Genomic DNA, 18,314 nt, shown 5'->3' on the forward strand with positions numbered 1-18,314 from the left:
TCCAGAGAGAAAGAAAGAAAGAAAAATCCCTGGGCAAAATCTGAAAGCAAAAAAGAAAGTTATAGAAGGTTTGTGGGAAACGAGCTTCAAAAGAGTTTTGTGCATGGTCAGGACTGGCTAAGATTAAAATAAAATTTGAGTAAATAAATTTAAATATTAAAAGTAAGCTGGTACAAAGCTAGAATTTTTTTTTTATGTTCAGAGAACAGAGGTGTTTTTTTTTTTTTAATATTGATCTGCTTTTGTTAATGGATTGTAAAGTTTCTTTACCTTTTAAGTAATTTGTTGTAACTTTCTGTCTGTATTTGCCTTTAAAGTCTTTTATTATCACTTTAGTTGGGTGAATAAGAATTGGTGACCTATGGTCCTACTTAACCAAATATTTTAAAAATGTTTTAATATCTTTGATGAACTTCCGAAGTCAAATTCCAAATGAAGTACTTTAGACTTCTAGCTAACTTTGAGATGTTTCAAAGTAAAGAGAGATATTAAACTAATTAGGTTTGTTGGGTATGTTAAATTATTAATACATGGGAAATATTGTCAAATCAGTTCAGTTCAGTTGCTCAGTAATGTCCGACTCTTTGCGACCCCATGAATCACAGCGCCAGGCCTCCCTGTCCATCACCAACTCCCAGAGTTTACTCAAACTCATGTCCATCGAGTCAGTCATGCCATCCAGCCATCTCATCCTCTGTCGTCCCCCTTCTCCTCCTGCCCCCAGTCGCTCCCAGCATCAGGGTCTTTTCCAATGAATCAACTCTTCGCACGAGGTGGCCAAAGTACTGGAGCTTCAGCTTTAGCATCATTCCTGCCAAAGAAATCCCAGGGCTGATCTCCTTCAGAATGGACTGGTTGGATCTCCTTGCAGTCCAAGGGACTCTCAAGAGTCTTCTCCAACACCACAGTTCAAAAGCATCAATTCTTTGGCACTCAGCCTTCTTCACAGTCCAACTCTCACATCCATACATGACCACTGGAAAAACCATAGCCTTGACTAGACGGACCTTAGTCGGCAAAGTAATGTCTCTGCTTTTGAATATATATATATATATATATATATATATATACGTGTGTGTGTGTATATATATACATATATATTTTTTTTAATTCGACTGCCACGTGCCATGTGGGATCTTAGTTCCCTAACCAAGGATCTAACCTGCACACCTTGCACTGAAAGTGTGAACTTCTAAACACTGGACTGCCAGGGAAGTCCCTATAATTTATATTTTTTCTGAAGTATTGCTGACTTTTAATCCTTAGTTTTCCAGAAAACCTTTCCTTTAACACTATGACTTACAACCAATTGGTAATGTATACCTTTGTAAACAAATATGAAACATTTACCTTTTTCTCTCTACTGATCCTCCAGAATTTGGCTTTTCCAGCTGGCCCCTCTCTGGACTTTACGGCTTATTGTGATCCAGGTTATACCCAGTTATAGGAATCATTTTAATCTGTTCTCTCTTTGTTGTTTTCAAACTATGCTTTGTATCTCTTTCTGCTCTAGTCTGACCCTATTAATGTTCCTTGCTCTATTACTTATATTGTCTATTTTGTAAAATTGTTGTCTCTTGAATTACCTAATGTGTGTAATGAAGCCTCCAACAAAATTAATGATGGCTAAAAGTCCAGTGATTACACATATAACTCTATACAGAATAATTGTAATCATGCAACTCTAGACATGGGAAAAAGTAACAAGGGAAAAACATTTCTTGGATCATAATAGATTAGTAAGATAGATGATCCAGAGAACTTAAAGTTACTAACAGAGCCTAATCCAGGTATAGTACATGAATGGCCTAACATGGAGATCTTTGCCTTAGATAGGAATAAGTGTTCTTAGCACCATGGGATAAATCTATCATGAAACACCTTCCAAAGGGCACTGTAAGGAAAAAACTGTTACTTGCTATTCCAGTTCTTCAAGGATCAAGCCATTAGCTGCTGCGGTTGCCCACTGGCAGTAGGCTCCAAGGACAATTCAGGATGAAAAAAAAAACCAGAAAACATTCTGTGCTTTGGATTTACTCATCCTTAGATAGTTAAGATGCATACTAAGAAAAAAAAATTCAAATGACTCAGCTTTTTCATCTTCCCATACATTGAAAAGCATTTAAATTGCTCACTTGAGATTCCCATTCTTTGTGATTAGCAGTGATCTTTTGATGTTTGACTACATGTTTTTCCCAATAAAAAAGTTGATATATATCCTGGCTTCTGCCTTACTTCTTCAGAGCAGTTCCTCAGATCTAGCTGAGAGGCTGTCTCCTGGTTGATGGTCCTCAGTTAGGTTCCCGAATAAATCTTAATTCACATTTACATTGTACATTTTTCTTTTGATTGACACTAGCTATATGTCTCTGAACCCTGAGTGGAAGCAGAGGCAGAAGCTCCTTGGTTTTTCCCTGGCTGATATTAGGAACAGAGGCCACTGTCCAGTCCAACCCATCTACTCACCCAGGATCAGCAGCAGCAGCAGCCACAGAAGCATGGGGAACTGTGGCTGAGGGCAGAGCAAATCTGTCTCACCAAAGCTGGGCTTATTTCCCATCCACAAAGAAGACAGAAGGGAGATACACAGAGGAGATCTGCAAGAATCAGAAAAGGAGAAGTGAAAGAATCATATTTCACCTTGGGTTCTGAAACAGTAACATAGCTACCTTTTAAAATGTTGTTTGTATTTCAACCTCGGCAGTTGTGCATTTTCAGATGTTGACAGTCATCTTTCAACAGCTCAGCTCTCTTAGGAGAATTGTCTCCAAGGTTGTGCTGGGTTCTTTGGTCATGCTATGGATTTGCTAGTATTTAAATCACTTTTTTTTTTCCATTTTTAAAATGGAAAACCCTTCATTACCTTGAATTCATACAACTTTTGGTTCTGCATGAGGCTCCTAATATAGACTGTGGTGTCTCACTATGATTTGTAGTGTGAGTCACAAAGAATCAAAGTGTCAAAGCAGACATGAAAACCTTTTGTCCTAATACACATTGGCATGAAGTTTTTGAAGAGGACTTTTTTAAAAAATTCACAGACTAGCTAAAGGGTCTGTCCCTAAATTCCTCCCAGATTTGGGCAAATTAGGAGGTAAAGGAATAAGCATTAAATAAGAAATGGTTTTGTGCCTACCTCAGCCTATAACTGGGCTTCCCAAGTGGCTCTGGTTGTAAAAAACACGCCTGCCAATGCAGAAGACATAGGAGATACCGGTTCAGTCCCTCTGTCAGGAAGATCTCCTGGAGGAGGGCATGACAACCCACTCCATGGAGTGGAGAGTCCCATGGACAGAGGAGCCTGATGGCTGCAGTCCATAGGGTCTCAAAGGGTCAGACACAACTGAAGGGACTTAGCACTCGCACACGCAGCCTATATAACCAGTGGTGTGGCTGCACAGAACCTTGTGGTTCTGATTATGTTCTCAAGACACCCTGTTGACTTGAAAAAGAAAAAAGCACAGTGTGAAAACTGTGAGTTAAGCTCTACTGGGGGGCAAAAAAAGGACTGCAGCCCAGGAGTCAGTATGTCAGAGAGCTCTGAGAAACTTCTCCAAAGAGGCAGTGGGGAAAGGTCAGTATATATGTGATTTTGGTGAAGGGGGGATATCTACAATCAAGCATATACTTTCACAGAAGGTTTCTACTAGTCACGTGAAGCTTTCTGCTAGTCGTAAGGAATAGTCATCATCATGTGCTTTTCTAGATATGAGCAGATACGAGAATTAGGCTCACAAAATTGGCTCCTAAAAATATCTATCTGAAGACCTGTCCAGCCGGTCCCACCCCCATTGAGCACAGAGTGCCTCATTTCTGATCTCCACCCTGAACTCCTTTCAGAGGGTGTTGAAAATTGGCAGCCACAGCAGCACACGATTTGATCCTCATAGAGGTAGATGGCAAGTGCCAGTTTGCAGTTGACAACCCTCAGCAATAAGCAGGTAGAAAGTTTGAAAAAGAAAAGTTTATTACTCACAGATCCGGGAAAGCACATGGCTCGCCTGAGGCTACGCTATGAGGTCAAAGGCCTGGGGTTCTGCTTTTATTGATGGGGAGGGGAGAGCCTAGTGTTTCTGAGGGCTCAGCCTTTATTGGTCAATTTAACATGCAAAAGCCAGAATTTAAAGCACAAGAAGTGAGAGGGGGGAAAAAAAAAAAAGCCCAGATTGTCAGTAATGAAAATCAACCACTGTCTCTAAAATTAAGAAGTCTGGGATTGGGGGATGGGTTTTCATGCTGCTTTCTCATCCACTGGCTGGAAACATATTTATTCAAAGTAGTTCTTTGAAGTGGATGCCTCAGCAAACAAAGCATAAGCTAGGCTTTTGCCTTACAAAGGAAAGACCAGTGTTAGGCCTTATTCTGCAGAACTTCTGTTTTTAAAGCCAGAGCCCTAACCTTTCAATCAAAGAGGTCTCAGCTGCTTATTTTCTACCTCAGGCCTCTGTACCCTTTTTCCACAGCATTTATCATAATTTGTAATTATTTCCTCTGTTTTCTTGCTTGCTTTTATGTCTTTTCCTCAGCTAACATTTAAGGGCCCGTGCTTATCCCCTGTGCCTCTACCAATTCTCTCTTGCAGGGAGGCATTTAATAATTATTTTTTAAAGAAACTATGAAAAACTCTAGACCAGGATTTCTTGACATTTATTTCATTAGTACATCCCAAAGGGCCTATTTAGATTTTTTTTTTTTAAACCACCTCCCTACTGTATGAAGCAATAGCACAGATATGCTATATATCTTTATGTATTTATTATATATGCTTTATACATAAAAATAAAATTTTTTTCACCTCTACAAGGACCAATTTTTGCTGCCTTGAGGTTGATATCGCCTCTGCTGGGAAAGCATGCTCTACACATAGAGACAGACCATTCTCAGTAGGATAGAAAGTTATGTCCATTCAAAGACATTTTTATATTAGAAACAGAGAAATCTCTGATGAAGTTTCCCTTCTTTGAGGAGGCCATCCTGAGGCTACAAAAGAAAGAAGTCCTCTTTAAACAAATGTCTTTCTATTCTTTCCCCCCATGACAGTTATGAAATTTTGTTTTTCTGTATGTATTTATGTGATTGCATTGTTGAGGCAGTCCAAGCACAGGTTGGAAAAGAATTTCCAGGCACAAAGTACTGCAGAAAGGAGTAAGTTTATTACGAATAAAGAGCAGAGATAAAGTGGGCACTGTGAGCACAGTGGCTGACCTCCTGACAGACCAGGGAGAATAGACAGTTTTTGTGGGTTAATAGCTAATTCTTATGGCCTCAAGACAAAGAAAATTCCTGCTGGAAGGTTAGCATTAGGTGATTGATTGGGAGACTATAGGGTGTTTCCTGGAATGGACATCTTTGCCTAACTAGGAGTCAGGAACCTTGCTACTGATAATCAAGAGCTTTTGACAATGGTTACAGTGGGTCTCAGTCAGCTTCAGAAATGACCCTGGGCTCTGCTTCTGTGGTCTTGCAAGGCATCTCGCCTGTGGCCTGGGGCAGGACTCAACATGTATGATGTTCCTTTCTCTCCTTAAACTAGAGTATCACAGGAGCTGAAAAGAGTCTGGTGTGTTCTCCATCATGCTTTCTTTATTCTCTTCTTGCCTTCTCTTCTTTCCTCCTTCCTTTCTTCCTCCCTTCCTTTCTTTTTCTGTTATAGAAGGAACACTTTACATGATGTCTATCTTCTTAATGAATTTTTGATTACATGACACATTGTTTTTGACAATGGATGCAACAGTTATGCAGCAGGGCTCTAGAACTTGGTCACTGGCAATAATTTTTGGCTAGTAGAGTATGAGTGAGGATCAGTATGATATATCATTTGGAGAAATTCTTTAGATTCTTAGACTTACAACTAATACACTACAAAGAGATATAGTTATGCTGAAAATGCTAAAAACACAACACCTTTATGAAAGTGTTGGTTAATGAAAGGTGCGTGTTTTTATACTTCTAGTAAGCAGGTCAAGAAGCAACAGTTACAACCTGGAACACTGGACTGGTTCCAAACAAGGAAAGGAGTATGTCAAGGCTGTATATTGTCATCCTGCTTATTTAACTTATATGTTAAGTACATCGTTGAAATGCTGGGCTTGGTGAATCACAAGCTGGAATCACGATTGCTGAGAAAAATATCATTAACCTCAGATATGCAGATGATACCACCCTTATGGTAGAAAGCAAAGAGGAACTAAAGAGCCTCTTGATAAGTGTGAAAGAGGAGAGTAAAAAAGCTAGCTTAAAACTCAACATTCAAAAAATGAAGATCATGTCATCTGGCCCCATCACTTCATGGCAAATAGATGGGGAAACAATGGAAACAGTGACAAATTTATTTTCTTGGGCTGCAAAATCACTGCAGATGGTGACTGCAGCCATGAAATTAAAAGACGCTTGATCCTTGGGATAAAAGCAATGACCAACCTAGACAGCATGTGAAAAAGCAAAGACATTACTTTGCCAACAAAGGTCCATCTAGTCAAAGCTATGGTTTTTCCAGTAGTCATGTATGGATGTGAAAGTTGGATCACAAAGAAAGCTGAGTGCCGAAGAATTGATGCTTTTGAAATGTGATGTTGCAGAAGACTCTTGAGAGTCCCTTGGACTGCAAGGAGATCCAACCAGTCCATTCTAAAGGAAATCAGTCCTGAATATTCATTGGAAGGACTGATGCTGAAGCTGAAACTCCAATACTTTGGCCACCTGATGCAGAGAACTAACTCATTAGAAAAGACCCTGATGCTGGGAAAGATTGAAGGCAGGAGGAGTAGGGAATGACACAGAATGAGATGATTGGATGGCATTACCGACTCGATGGACATGAGTTTGAGCAAGCTCCAGGAGTTGGTAATAGATAGGGAAGGCTGGTGTGCTGCAGTCCTTGGGGTCACAAAGAGTCAGACACGACTGCATGACTCAGCTGCGAGGTTGGGAGGCATGGATTGGAATTCATGTTGGTGAGTGTGTGGAGATGTTTAAAATATGGATGTAATATAAAAAAGAATAAAATACTGCCATTTGCAGTGACATGGATGGATCTGGAGAATAATACACTTAGTGAAATGTCTGACCAAGACAATTTATATCACTTATACATCTAGTCAAAAAAACAATACAAAGTGATCTATACCAAACAAGAAAGAGAGGGAGGGAGGGGTAAATTAGGAATATGGGATTAAAATATACAAACTATTATACATGAAATAGTTAAACAATAAGAATTTACTGTATAGTACAGAAATTATATTCAATATCTGTTAATAATTTATAATGGACTATAACCTACAAAACAAAAACAAATCACTGTGTTGTACACCTGAAATTAATGCAATATTATAAGCCAACTATACTTCAATTAAAAAAATACATATGGTTGTAAAATTTTTGACAGTTCCTTTATTTAGAAGTAGAGTCTATACTCCCTCTCTTTGCATCCAGACAAGTTTGTTGGACACTGTTGTTGTTATTGCTTAATCAGTAAGTTGTGTCCAATTCTTTCAACCCCATGGACTGTAGCCCACCAGGCTTCTCTGTCCATAGTATTTTCCAGGCAAGAAGACTGGTGTGGGTTGCCATGTCCTCCTCCAGGGCATCCTCCCCACCCAGAGATCAAATTGGTATCTCCTGCATTTCCAGTGAAATTGCGGTGGAAGTGATACTGGTAATTTTTAAATTAGTTGATGAGATGTTGTAGATTCACTATCACACTTTTTTTTTTTTTCTTGGAAACCTAAGCCAACATGGATGCCTTAGAAAGCATCACTATGAACAAAGCTAGTGGAGGTGATGGAATTCCAGTTGAGCTATTTCAAATCCTGAAAAATGATGCTGTCAAAGTGCTTCACTCAATATGCCAGCAAATTTGGAAAACTCAGCAGTGGCTACGGGACTGGAAAAGGCCAGTTTTCATTCCAATCCCAAAGAAAGGCAATGCCAAAGAATGCTCAAACTACCGCACAGTTGCACTCATCTCACATGCTAGTAAAGAAATGCTCAAAATTCTCCAAGCCAGGCTTCAGCAAAATGTGAACCATGAACTCTGTGATGTTCAAGCTGGTTTTAGAAAAGGCAGAGGAGCCAGAGATCAAACTGCCAACATCTGCTGGATCATCAAAAAAGCAAGAGAGTTCCAGAAAAACATCTATTTCTGCTTTATTGACTATGCCAAAGCCTTTGACTGTGTGGATCACAAGACACTGTGGAAAATTCTGAGAGAGATGGGAATACCAAACCACCTGACCTGCCCCTTGAGAAATCTGTATGCAGGCCAGGAAGCAACAGTTAGAACTGGACATGGAACAACAGACTGTTTCCAAATAGAAAAAGGAGTATGTCAAGGCTGTATATTGTCACCCTGCTTATTTAACTTATATGCAGAGTACATCATGAGAAACGCTGGACTGGAGGAAGCACAAGCTGGAATCAAGATTGCCGGAAAAAATATCAATAACCTCAGATATGCAGATGACACCACCTTTATGGCAGAAAGTGAAGAGGAACTCGAAAGCCTGTTGATGAAAGTGAAAGAGGAGAGTGAAAAAGTTGGCTTAAAGCTCTACATTCAGAAAACTAAGATCATGGCATCTGGTCCCATCACTTCATGGGAAATAGATGGGGAAATAGTGGAATCATTGTCAGACTTTATTTTGGGGGGCTCCAAAATCACTGTAGATGGTGACTGCAGCCATGAAATTAAAAGACGCTTACTCCTTGGTAGAAAAGTTATCACCAACCTAGATCGCATATTCAAAACAGAGACATTACTTTGCCAGCTATGGTTTTTCCTGTGGCCATGTATGGATGTGAGAGTTGGACTGTGAAGAAGACTGCACGCTGAAGAATTGATGCTTCTGAACTGTGGTGTTGGAGAAGACTCTTGAGAGTCCTTTGGACTGTAAGGAGATCCAACCAGTCCATTCTGAAGGAGATCAGCCCTGGGATTTCTTTAGAAGGAATGATGCTAAAGCTGAGGCTCCAGTACTTTGGCCACCTCATGTGAAGAGTTGACTCATTGGAAAAGACTCTGATGCTGGGAGGGATTGGGGGCAGGAGGAGAAGGGGATGACAGAGGATGAGATGGCTGGATGGCATCTCTGACTTAATGGACGTGAGTCTGAGTGAACTCCAGGAGCTGGTGATGGACAGGGAGGCCTGGCGTGCTGCAATTCATGGGGTTGCAAAGAGTCTGACACGACTAAGCGACTGAACTGAACTGAACTGAACTGAAGCCAATATGTAAAAAGGCCTACCCTGAGGCCACCACACTTCTGGAGAATCCAGATCACATTTACATTCACTCTCTAATTGACTGTTCTGGTTGAGGCCCCAACCCATACCCAGTATCAACCACCAGACATGTAGGTGTAGATGGCCACTTATGATCTGTAAAATAAATTCATGGATTCATAAAGGGGTCTCTGTTTTTGTAATGAGAAGGGTAACTGAAAAGAAATGGATAAGTAAAAGAGAAAATATTGTACTGTTGTTTTAATTTATTTAAATATAACTCCTTATTATATCCTACTCCATTGAGTATAAACTAATTTTGTCTATTGAAATTGTTAAATTACATTTAATAATTGGACTTTTTATTTAAAAGTCAAGCATGGAAGAATGTGTTAATGATTTTAGTCTCAAGTGACTACATGCAGGGGAAAATGACATATTGCAAAATTAGTAATAGAGCAACATTGCCCACTGCATGGAACCTTAGAAAATTGTAAACCATAAAAATAATTGAGCAAATTTTTGAAGGTTTTCTTTTTTCTTTTCTCTCTTTTTTTTCCAAATCCAATCTATATCAGTAATGGGCCCTGGAATCCTTACCGATACTATGCAGGAACGGTAAATATAAATTCATGTAATTTTATCTAAATATCGTGTGTACTTTTCAGGTTAGTGCAGAGAGAACAAAAGCAGTCAAACTTGGAATGAGCTCATTTTCTCCTACTCCTCCCACTTGGCCAACATCACCTAGATACTTCCACCTCTTTTCTTAAATTCCCATGTGTTACCAATAAAAAGTCATTGATTATAATACTATCCCTGTATCTGGGGATTCCCTGATAGCTCAGTTGGTAAAGAATCCACTTGCAATGCAGGAGACCCTGGTTCGATTCCTGGGTTGGGAGGATCCACTGGAGAAGAGTAGGCTATCCACTCCAGTATTCTTGGGCTTCCCTTGTGGCTCAGCTGATAAAGAATCTGCCTGCAATGTGGGAGACCTGGGTTCCATCCCTGGGTTGGGAAGGTCCCCTGGAGAAAGGAAAGGCTACCCACTCCAGAATTCTGGCCTGGAGAATTCCATTGACTGTATAGTCCGTGGGGTCGCAAAGAGTCAGACACGACTGAGCGATTTTCACTTTCGTTTTCTGTATCCAGGGACCGTCAACCCACCTGACACAAAGAGTGGCACCAGTTCACTGAGCTGGACCCCCAGGCTTCCGTCGGCCTTATAGTAGTTTCCAGAATGTTTGGTGGTCAGGGAGAGGTTGAGAAATGCTCCTCCTCCAGAGGACGCTAAGTTGTTCCCCAGATTGATGCCCTCATGATAAAGCCAGTACAGGACTGGGAGGATGTGGGAGCAGCTTCAAACCTTTCAGCAAAGTTCCACCACATCCCCCAGGACAGTCTGGGTCCTGGGAAACCTGAGGGTGAGGACAGGACAAGACGCTGGAATTAACAGACTCAAAGTGGGGCTCTCAGGACTGGTGATGCCCATTAGACTCACAAATTCCCATACCAGGATCTCAGCAAAGAACCTGGCTCTTGGTCATTGTGTATTCCTTCCACTCCCTCATCCCCACTAGCGTTATCAGAGGTTGTTTCCCCAACAGTATCTTTATAAATTTGGGGAAATATAATTCTGGGTATTTTCTAGAGACATGATCATTTGTCCTTCTCATCTTATTTGTTTCTAATGCCAAGTCAGCCCCCTTTGTGTTTTCTTCCATGAAAAAAAAAAGAAGAAAGATGTCAGCAGTTTAACCTGTAAAGGAAACCCATCCTCAAATTGTTGTTGGTTCTCCACAGCACTGATTGCTGGGATCCCCTGGGATTTCCTCATGACTTCTGGCTGTTGGTTTGGGGATTTCTGTCTGAGATGAATGAGCGTGAAACTTCCTTCTCACAGGGATATTCATCACCTTGCTCTGGATGGGACTGTGGCCATTGTCAGCTCCAGAGTCATACTGGCCAGCATGGTGGCCCTTCACAGCTGGGATCTCCAGGTCTGCTGACGGAGAATGCTGGGCTCCTGTCCAAAATGGGTTCCAGTGGCCCCTCAGGGCTAGGAAAATGTGATGTTTCCTATACCTTCAGCCCCTGAGCAGAACAGAATGAGATCTCCTCCTCTAATCTCTTGTCCTTTAGGGACCTGAGTATCTTAGCTTACATCACAGATTGGGACTTTTATCTGAATAGAAGATGACATGTGAGAACCTTGACTATGAAAAACTCTGGAACCAGAAGGTTGACTTATTTCACTCTCTAATGCAAGAAGACATAATATGGGTATTGTCTATGTAACATATAATAAGTACACAATGGTATGGAATCCATGGTAATTATCCTTGAAGTATGTGGATACTGATGCTTGCATGACCTGACTGAGACTTAGCTAATTTCTTGGGGTGCAATTATTAAATAACTGTGATGAATCCACTCCATGAGAGAAGAAACATTTTTTTAGATGAGTCACTGTGCAGACACACTTTTCACATAGAATGAAGAGGGTCACTGGTAGCCTCAATTCTACCTTGAAAAAGACACTGTTCCTAATAATAATAATAACACTTCCTCTATTATTCCCAGTTCTAAGGGACAACACAAATCGTCACCCCTCCTCTGACCACTCCTGTTCACTTTGATTTCTCCTTGCTCTAATGCTTCATTTAGCTAAATATGTGTTGCAGTTCAGCACATGGAGCCATTTGGAGAGTAGGAGCCTTGCCTTTTAAAGTCCCCAGTTCAGTTCAGTTCAGTTGCTCAGTCTTGTCCGACTCTTTTCGACCCCATGAATCGCAGCACTCCAGGCCTCCCTGTCCATCACCAACTCCCGGGGTTCGCCCAAACTCATGTCTGTCGAGTCAGTGATCCCATCCAGCCATCTCATCCTCTGTCGTCCTCTTCTCCTCCTGCCCCCAACCCCTCCCAGCATCAGAGTCTTTTCCAATGAGTCAACTCTTCTCATGAGGTGGCCAAAGTATTGGAGTTTCAGCTTTAGCATCATTCCTTCCAAAGAAATCCCAGGGTTGATCTCCTTCAGAATGGACTGGTTGGATCTCCTGGCAGTCCAAGGGACTCTCAAGAGTCTTCTCCAACACCGCAGTTCAAACACATCAGTTCTTCGGCGCTCAGCCTTCTTCACAGTCCAACTCTCACATCCATACATGACCACAGGAAAAACCACAGCCTTGACTAGATAGACCTTAGTCGGCAAAGTAATGTCTCTGCTTTTGAGTATGCTATCTAGGTTGGTCATAACTTTTCTACCAAGGAGTAAGCGTCTTTTAATTTCATGGCTGCAATCACCATCTGCAGTGATTTTGGAGCCAAAAAAATAAAGTCTGACCATGTTTCCATCTAGTTCCCATGAAGTGATGGGAAGGGATGCCATGATCTTCGTTTTCTGAATGTAGAGCTTTAAGCCAACTTTTCCACTCTCCTCTTTCACTTTCATCAAGAGGCTTTTGAGTTCCTCTTCACTTTCTGCCATAAGGGTGGTGTCATCTGCATATCTGAGGTTATTGATATTTCTCCCGGCAATCTTGATTCCAGCTTGTGCTTCATCTAGCCCAGCGTTTCTCATGATGTACTCTGCATATAAGTTAAATAAACAGGGTGACAGTATACAGCCTTGACGTACTCTTTTTCCTATTTGGAACCAGTCTGTTGTTCCACATCCAGTTCGAACTGTTGCTTCCTGACCTGACTGTATGAATCACAATTAAAGTCCCCAGCCCACTGCTAAATGCCAGGGCACACAATGAGTGATCAATGAAGATTTGATTGATGATATTACTTTCATGAAAAAGAGAAAGATTATAAGGAGCTTAGTGCATTCATTATTCTTATGAAATGCCAACAGAAATTTGCAGAATGTCTCTAGTCCAACTCCTACTTTCCACAAGGACAGGAATTGCACAAAGAAACAGAAGACTAGCAATCCATGCTGAAGCTACAGTGTTCACATTATCCCCCATGCTCAGCTCCACTAATACTTATTCTGCTCATGAATTTAGGATTGGAGGCTTCGATTTCTGACACTGTGAATCACTGTCTCTCCCTGCCACCAGTAAGATCCTGAGTCTTCATTCTGTATGTTGGATATCTGGAGCTCTGAGGAGCTGCTCTAGTCTGACCCCAGGGTCCTGCTGGCTCTTAAGAAGCAAATTGGAGTTGGGCATCTGGGCTCTTCAAAAAGGACTAGGTCTCTCAAGAGAGGTCAGGGTCACTGGGCACCTGTCAGTGGGCCCAGAGGAGCTAAATGTCAGCCTAAGACATGGAAACAGCTCTGAAAAGAGGGATCACAATGGTTTTCAAAACAGCGTGACTTACAGTTCCTGCTGGAAAGGACCTAGTGAAAAGCAAACCCAGCAAAGAGGACATTCATAACAAGACATATATCATCTACCATGTCTCCCTTGTACGGTCACACCACAAGGACTTCAATTCGTATTTGATGTATGGTTAGGTTTCCACTAGGAGGCTCTCACCTGCTCTGCTACCACTGTCTCCTGTCCAGCCCAGCTTCCACAGGAGTGATGATTTTACCAAAGACAGTAATCTTTGTTATTATTATTATTATTATTTTGGTTGTGCCAGGTCTGAGTTGTGGCATGCAACGAGATCTTCAACCTTTGTTACAGCATGTGAACTCTTAGTTGAGGTTTGTGGCATCTAGTACCCTGATCAGGAATCGAACCTGGACCCCCTGAATTGGGAACTCAGACTCTTAACCACTGGACTGCCAGGGAAGTCCCCTTACTATTTTTTACTATTTATTTCTTTATAATTTTCTCCCAGTAACAGTGCAGTAATATTTGCCACTGTCACTCACAACTGCCAATTTTGGACAGGAAAGTTTAAGACTTCATTTGTGAAAAATAACTCCTTCCACAAGATAACTCTTGTGAGTTATTCACAAAACACCTCTCTTCTTTAGTTTGTGGAAATCAAAACTCTTTTCCAGTTTTGTTATAAGTTGCAGTCTTTGTTTTCCAGGCCTTTTCTCTCTGGAGTACCAGAATCACACTGTTTCATTCAAAGACAGAAGAAGGAGCCAAGAAGGTGAGACAGTCTGAAAGAGAGGGGAGAGGTGGGAACTGGACTTCTCATTTCTGCAGAGAATCTAATGTCTAACCTGCTCCCTTACTCTTAGGCATTGAGATGGTACTGGGGAGAATCTCTTCACCTTTAGACAAAGTGGTAGTTGCAACCCATTAGGCAGACAGACGTGCATCTTATTTTTCCAGAGGCAATATCTTAGTCAATTTGGGCTGACTTCCCTGGTGGCTCAGATGGTAAAGCATCTGCCTACAATGCAGGAGACCCGGGTTCAATCCCTGGGTTGGGAAGATCTCCCGGAGAAGGAAATGGCAACCCGCTCCAGTATTCTTGCCTGGAAAATTGCATAGACAGAGGATACTGGTAGGCTACAGTCCATGGGGTCGCAAAGAGTCAGACACGCCTGAGCGACTTCACTTAGAACTTAACAAAATATCATAAACAATAATACTGGAGTGGTTTGCCATTCCCTTCTCCAGGGAATCTTCCCAACCCATGGTTCGAACCCAGGTCTCCTGCATTGCAGGCAGATTCTTTACTGTCTGAGCCACCAAGTTGCCATATTAAATAGCCTTAACTTCATATCAGGGAAGTCCCCATCATAAACCGGGGGGGGGGGGGGGCTATCAGTAACACAAATATTTCTCACAGTTTTAGAGCCTGAAAGCCCTATCTTGGTGCCAGCATGGTCTAGTTCTGCTGAGGCCCCTTTTCCAAGTTGCAGACTGCTGACTTGTTTTCTCATACAGCAGGAAGAAAACTAACCAGTTTTGACCTCTTCTTATAAGGGCACTAATCACATTCATGAAGACTCTATCCTTACCTCACAAAAATCCTACCTCCAAATACTATCACTTTGGGAAGATGGTTTTAACACATGAATGGGTAACTGACTAAAACAGTCAGTCCATTGCAGGGAATAACTTTTTATATGGATAAAAAGTATTCTGCTAAAGCTCCTACTTCTTAGCTTTCTCCATTGGTGACATCACACAGGGGACCATTGTCCATAGTGGGCATTTGCTTTCCCATAGCTCATGCTTTCTTCCCATCTTTTAAGGCTCTATGCTATATTATAAATTCATATTCTGTTCCTTCTTCTTAACTAGCTAGGTGAAACCACAAAGTGGCCTGGATAACTGCAGAATAAGCTTGTTACTAGAATAAGATCCAGTAATTTCAATTCTCAGAACTTTCTTCTTAAATGCTTCCAAAATTTTTTTGTCCATTCATTGACTCTATAATGAGGAAGATATGAGTTTAAATCCAAGGTTTAGTTCTTACATGACTGATAATTGTGAAAAAAAAAAAATTTCATTACCAAATACAAACATCCTCCCCGAGGGCTGCTCTTTTTAGATTGGTCATGGATTATCTAATTTCCACCTTATGTCTTCACTTATTTATGGTACCAAACTATGTTTTGTGTTTGTCAGATCTGCATTATATTTTAGGATTATAGTTGAGGATTTTGATCCCAAGGTGAGGAACTAAGCTATATCTCAAATGAAAATATTCTCCCTACCACTGTCCAATTACACCATGATTACCAGAATTTGGATGTTTAGTGTAAGGAAGGAAAGGTCAGTCATAAAAGAGATGTCATACTTCCTGAAGTATCACTGTAAATCCAGAGCCAAATGCCACAAGAAACTTATGGAATCTAGAATTTTAATTTTTGAGAAAAACGTGAGGTTTGTTACTGACTAATACAGGTGGAAAACTAGACTTACTTGTTGAATATTGAGGGACAATCTGTTGTTCAATAAAATTAGAAGAGCAGAAAAGGTGCATTGCAGTAACAATAGGTTAATTCAAGAATTTTGCTCTCCTTTATAAATGGAGACTAGATCCCATGGGGACTTGGCCCTGAGACTTACAATGAAGCCGGTCTTTAAACCATTACTAGAGTCTTCACCTAGAAGCTGGAAAAAATTCCCAGGGATAATGCTTTCCAAGATAGGAAGGAAATATTCTAAGTCATGGTTTGAAATGCTATTGAAAGGGCTCATAATGAGCAACTTCACAGGCTTGGGGTATAGTTGACTAACTGAAACTTTGAGTCAGTCACTAAGAATTATTCAAAGGATACAGTGAATGCAAGAGATGAGTCTTGCTCCTGAGGAAGCTGAAAGCTAAAACTCCTGTAAGTGTCCCTATACATTCCTGTTTCATTCATGTCTCACAGTTAAAGGTGAGACAGGGATCTGTTTATCCCAGTACAATTCTTTACAGCCCGCAAAGACCCTCCCACTTGGTGGTTATCATTGGATAAGCAAGGGAACAATTCTCCAGCTCCTCAGATTTAGTCTAGGCTCGTGTGGATTTTCTGTGTATAGAATAAAACATTGTCTTCATTTACCTCTTTTGTTTAGCACAGTTCTAAATCAAGCAGTAAGATGAAATTATCTTTATTCATGCAATGTTAGAAAAGAATCACACATATGAATAAATTCAGAATTGCATAATGGCCTAGAGTCAAAACTAGCAGACAGTGCCTTGTGAGCTGATCAGCTGCATGTTCTGGTAAATCAAGTGTAATTGAGACAAAGTTGTGCCTGTTCATTTACAGATGGTCCATAGTGGCTTTTCTGCTATAATGACAGAGTTTACAAAGTTACAACAGAGACCTGAAAAGCCTAAACTATTTACTCTCTGGCCTTTTACAGAGAAAGTTTGCTGACTCCTGATAGAGAGTCAAAGAAGCAATGATAGACACATGGTCATTCTGAAGAATTATCAGCAATAGGAGATGGAGGGCAAGCACATTTGTTGCAGGAAAGGGGACCCCTTCCAGGGCCCGACACTGAGCTCTTGTCTAACACTCAGAAAAGAATTGTCCGAGGAGACACGTGCTGACAAAGCAAGAGATTTTATTGGGAAGGGCACCCAGGTGGAGAGCAGTAGGGTAAGGGAACCCAGGAGAACTGCTCTGCCACGTGGCTCGCAGTCTCAGGTTTTATGGTGATGGGATTATTTTCCGGGTAGTCTTTGGCCAATCATTCTAATTCAGTCTTTCCTGGTGGCACACGCATCGCTCAGCCAAGATGCACGCTAGCGAGAGGGATTCTGGGAAGTGGACGGACACGTGGTGTCTCCTTTCAACCTTTCCCGAACTCTTCCGGTTGGTGGTGGCTTATTCGTTCCATATTCCTTATTAGGATCTCTTGTCATAAAACAACTCATGCAAATGGTTACTATGGTGCCTGGCCAGGGTGGGCGGTTTCAATCAGTATGCTTCCCCTAACACATTCACACCTTTGAAAGTTTACAGCTTGAAGGTTCATATGTAAGGGACTCACCGAATTTAGTGCCTACTGAATGCAGAAAAAAGGAATCTTGCTTCTCAGCAGCAGCCCTCTTCTCCCCCATTGCCCACACTTAAGCAAAGGAACATTAGCTACAGGTCCCAATACATCTTTTAAGCCAAAATCTTGTTGATAACTATCTAAATACTTTTCAAGGAGAAGTATTAAGCATTATGAAATTTTGAAATTATGAAAATTTTATTTATGAGAACATATTACTCTCTGAGATCTAAGATAAAACAGATTCATTCATTCACTCCATTCATGGTCAAGAAATGGTAAAGGGGCCTGCCCTGAGCATTTAGAATTAGGATGTATTGCAACAGGATTTTCCCAGGGCCACTGTTTTGCATCTGCCTTTGAAATCTAAGCTGGAAGCAGTGACCCAAGCATTTCTATTGGTCCCTGGGCTCTGAGAAATCCTTAGATCTTTCAGGAGCTGGAGATCTCATCCTGCTTCCACATCAGTTCTAAATTCATGTTAGCTCACCAAAGATTATCAGCAATGACTATAACAGTGTGAAGGCCTGGTTCAGCTAGTTGAGATGTTCTCACAACCACCTGCTGAATTCCATGATCAGGAAATGAAACTACTTTTCAAAGTAAGTTTTGCACACTTAGCAAAAAAGGAAGTAGAAGAGCTCTTCAATGTCTCACCACTATCTTCTTTTCTGTAGATGCCAAGAAAATTAAAGATGATCCTCTCAATGGCAGAGAAATTCC

The 18,314-nt window shown here is 41.1% G+C and overlaps 1 protein-coding gene across 1 annotated transcript in view; it reads right to left on the reverse strand.

Annotated features, from left to right (window-relative positions):
* Positions 1-17,655, reverse strand: part of FCRL3 (Fc receptor like 3) — a 60,971-nt gene extending 43,316 nt beyond the window's left edge. Inside the window, exons 1-2 of the mRNA XM_013976235.2 lie at positions 17,586-17,655; positions 10,393-10,563 (exon numbers count right to left, since the gene is read on the reverse strand). Of these exons, the coding sequence (XP_013831689.2) occupies positions 10,393-10,563; positions 17,586-17,655 (241 nt within the window). The remainder of the gene's footprint in view (positions 1-10,392; positions 10,564-17,585) is intronic.

Source organism: Capra hircus, chromosome 3 (genome assembly GCF_001704415.2).
Source record: "Capra hircus breed San Clemente chromosome 3, ASM170441v1, whole genome shotgun sequence".
Taxonomy (NCBI): domain Eukaryota; kingdom Metazoa; phylum Chordata; class Mammalia; order Artiodactyla; family Bovidae; genus Capra; species Capra hircus.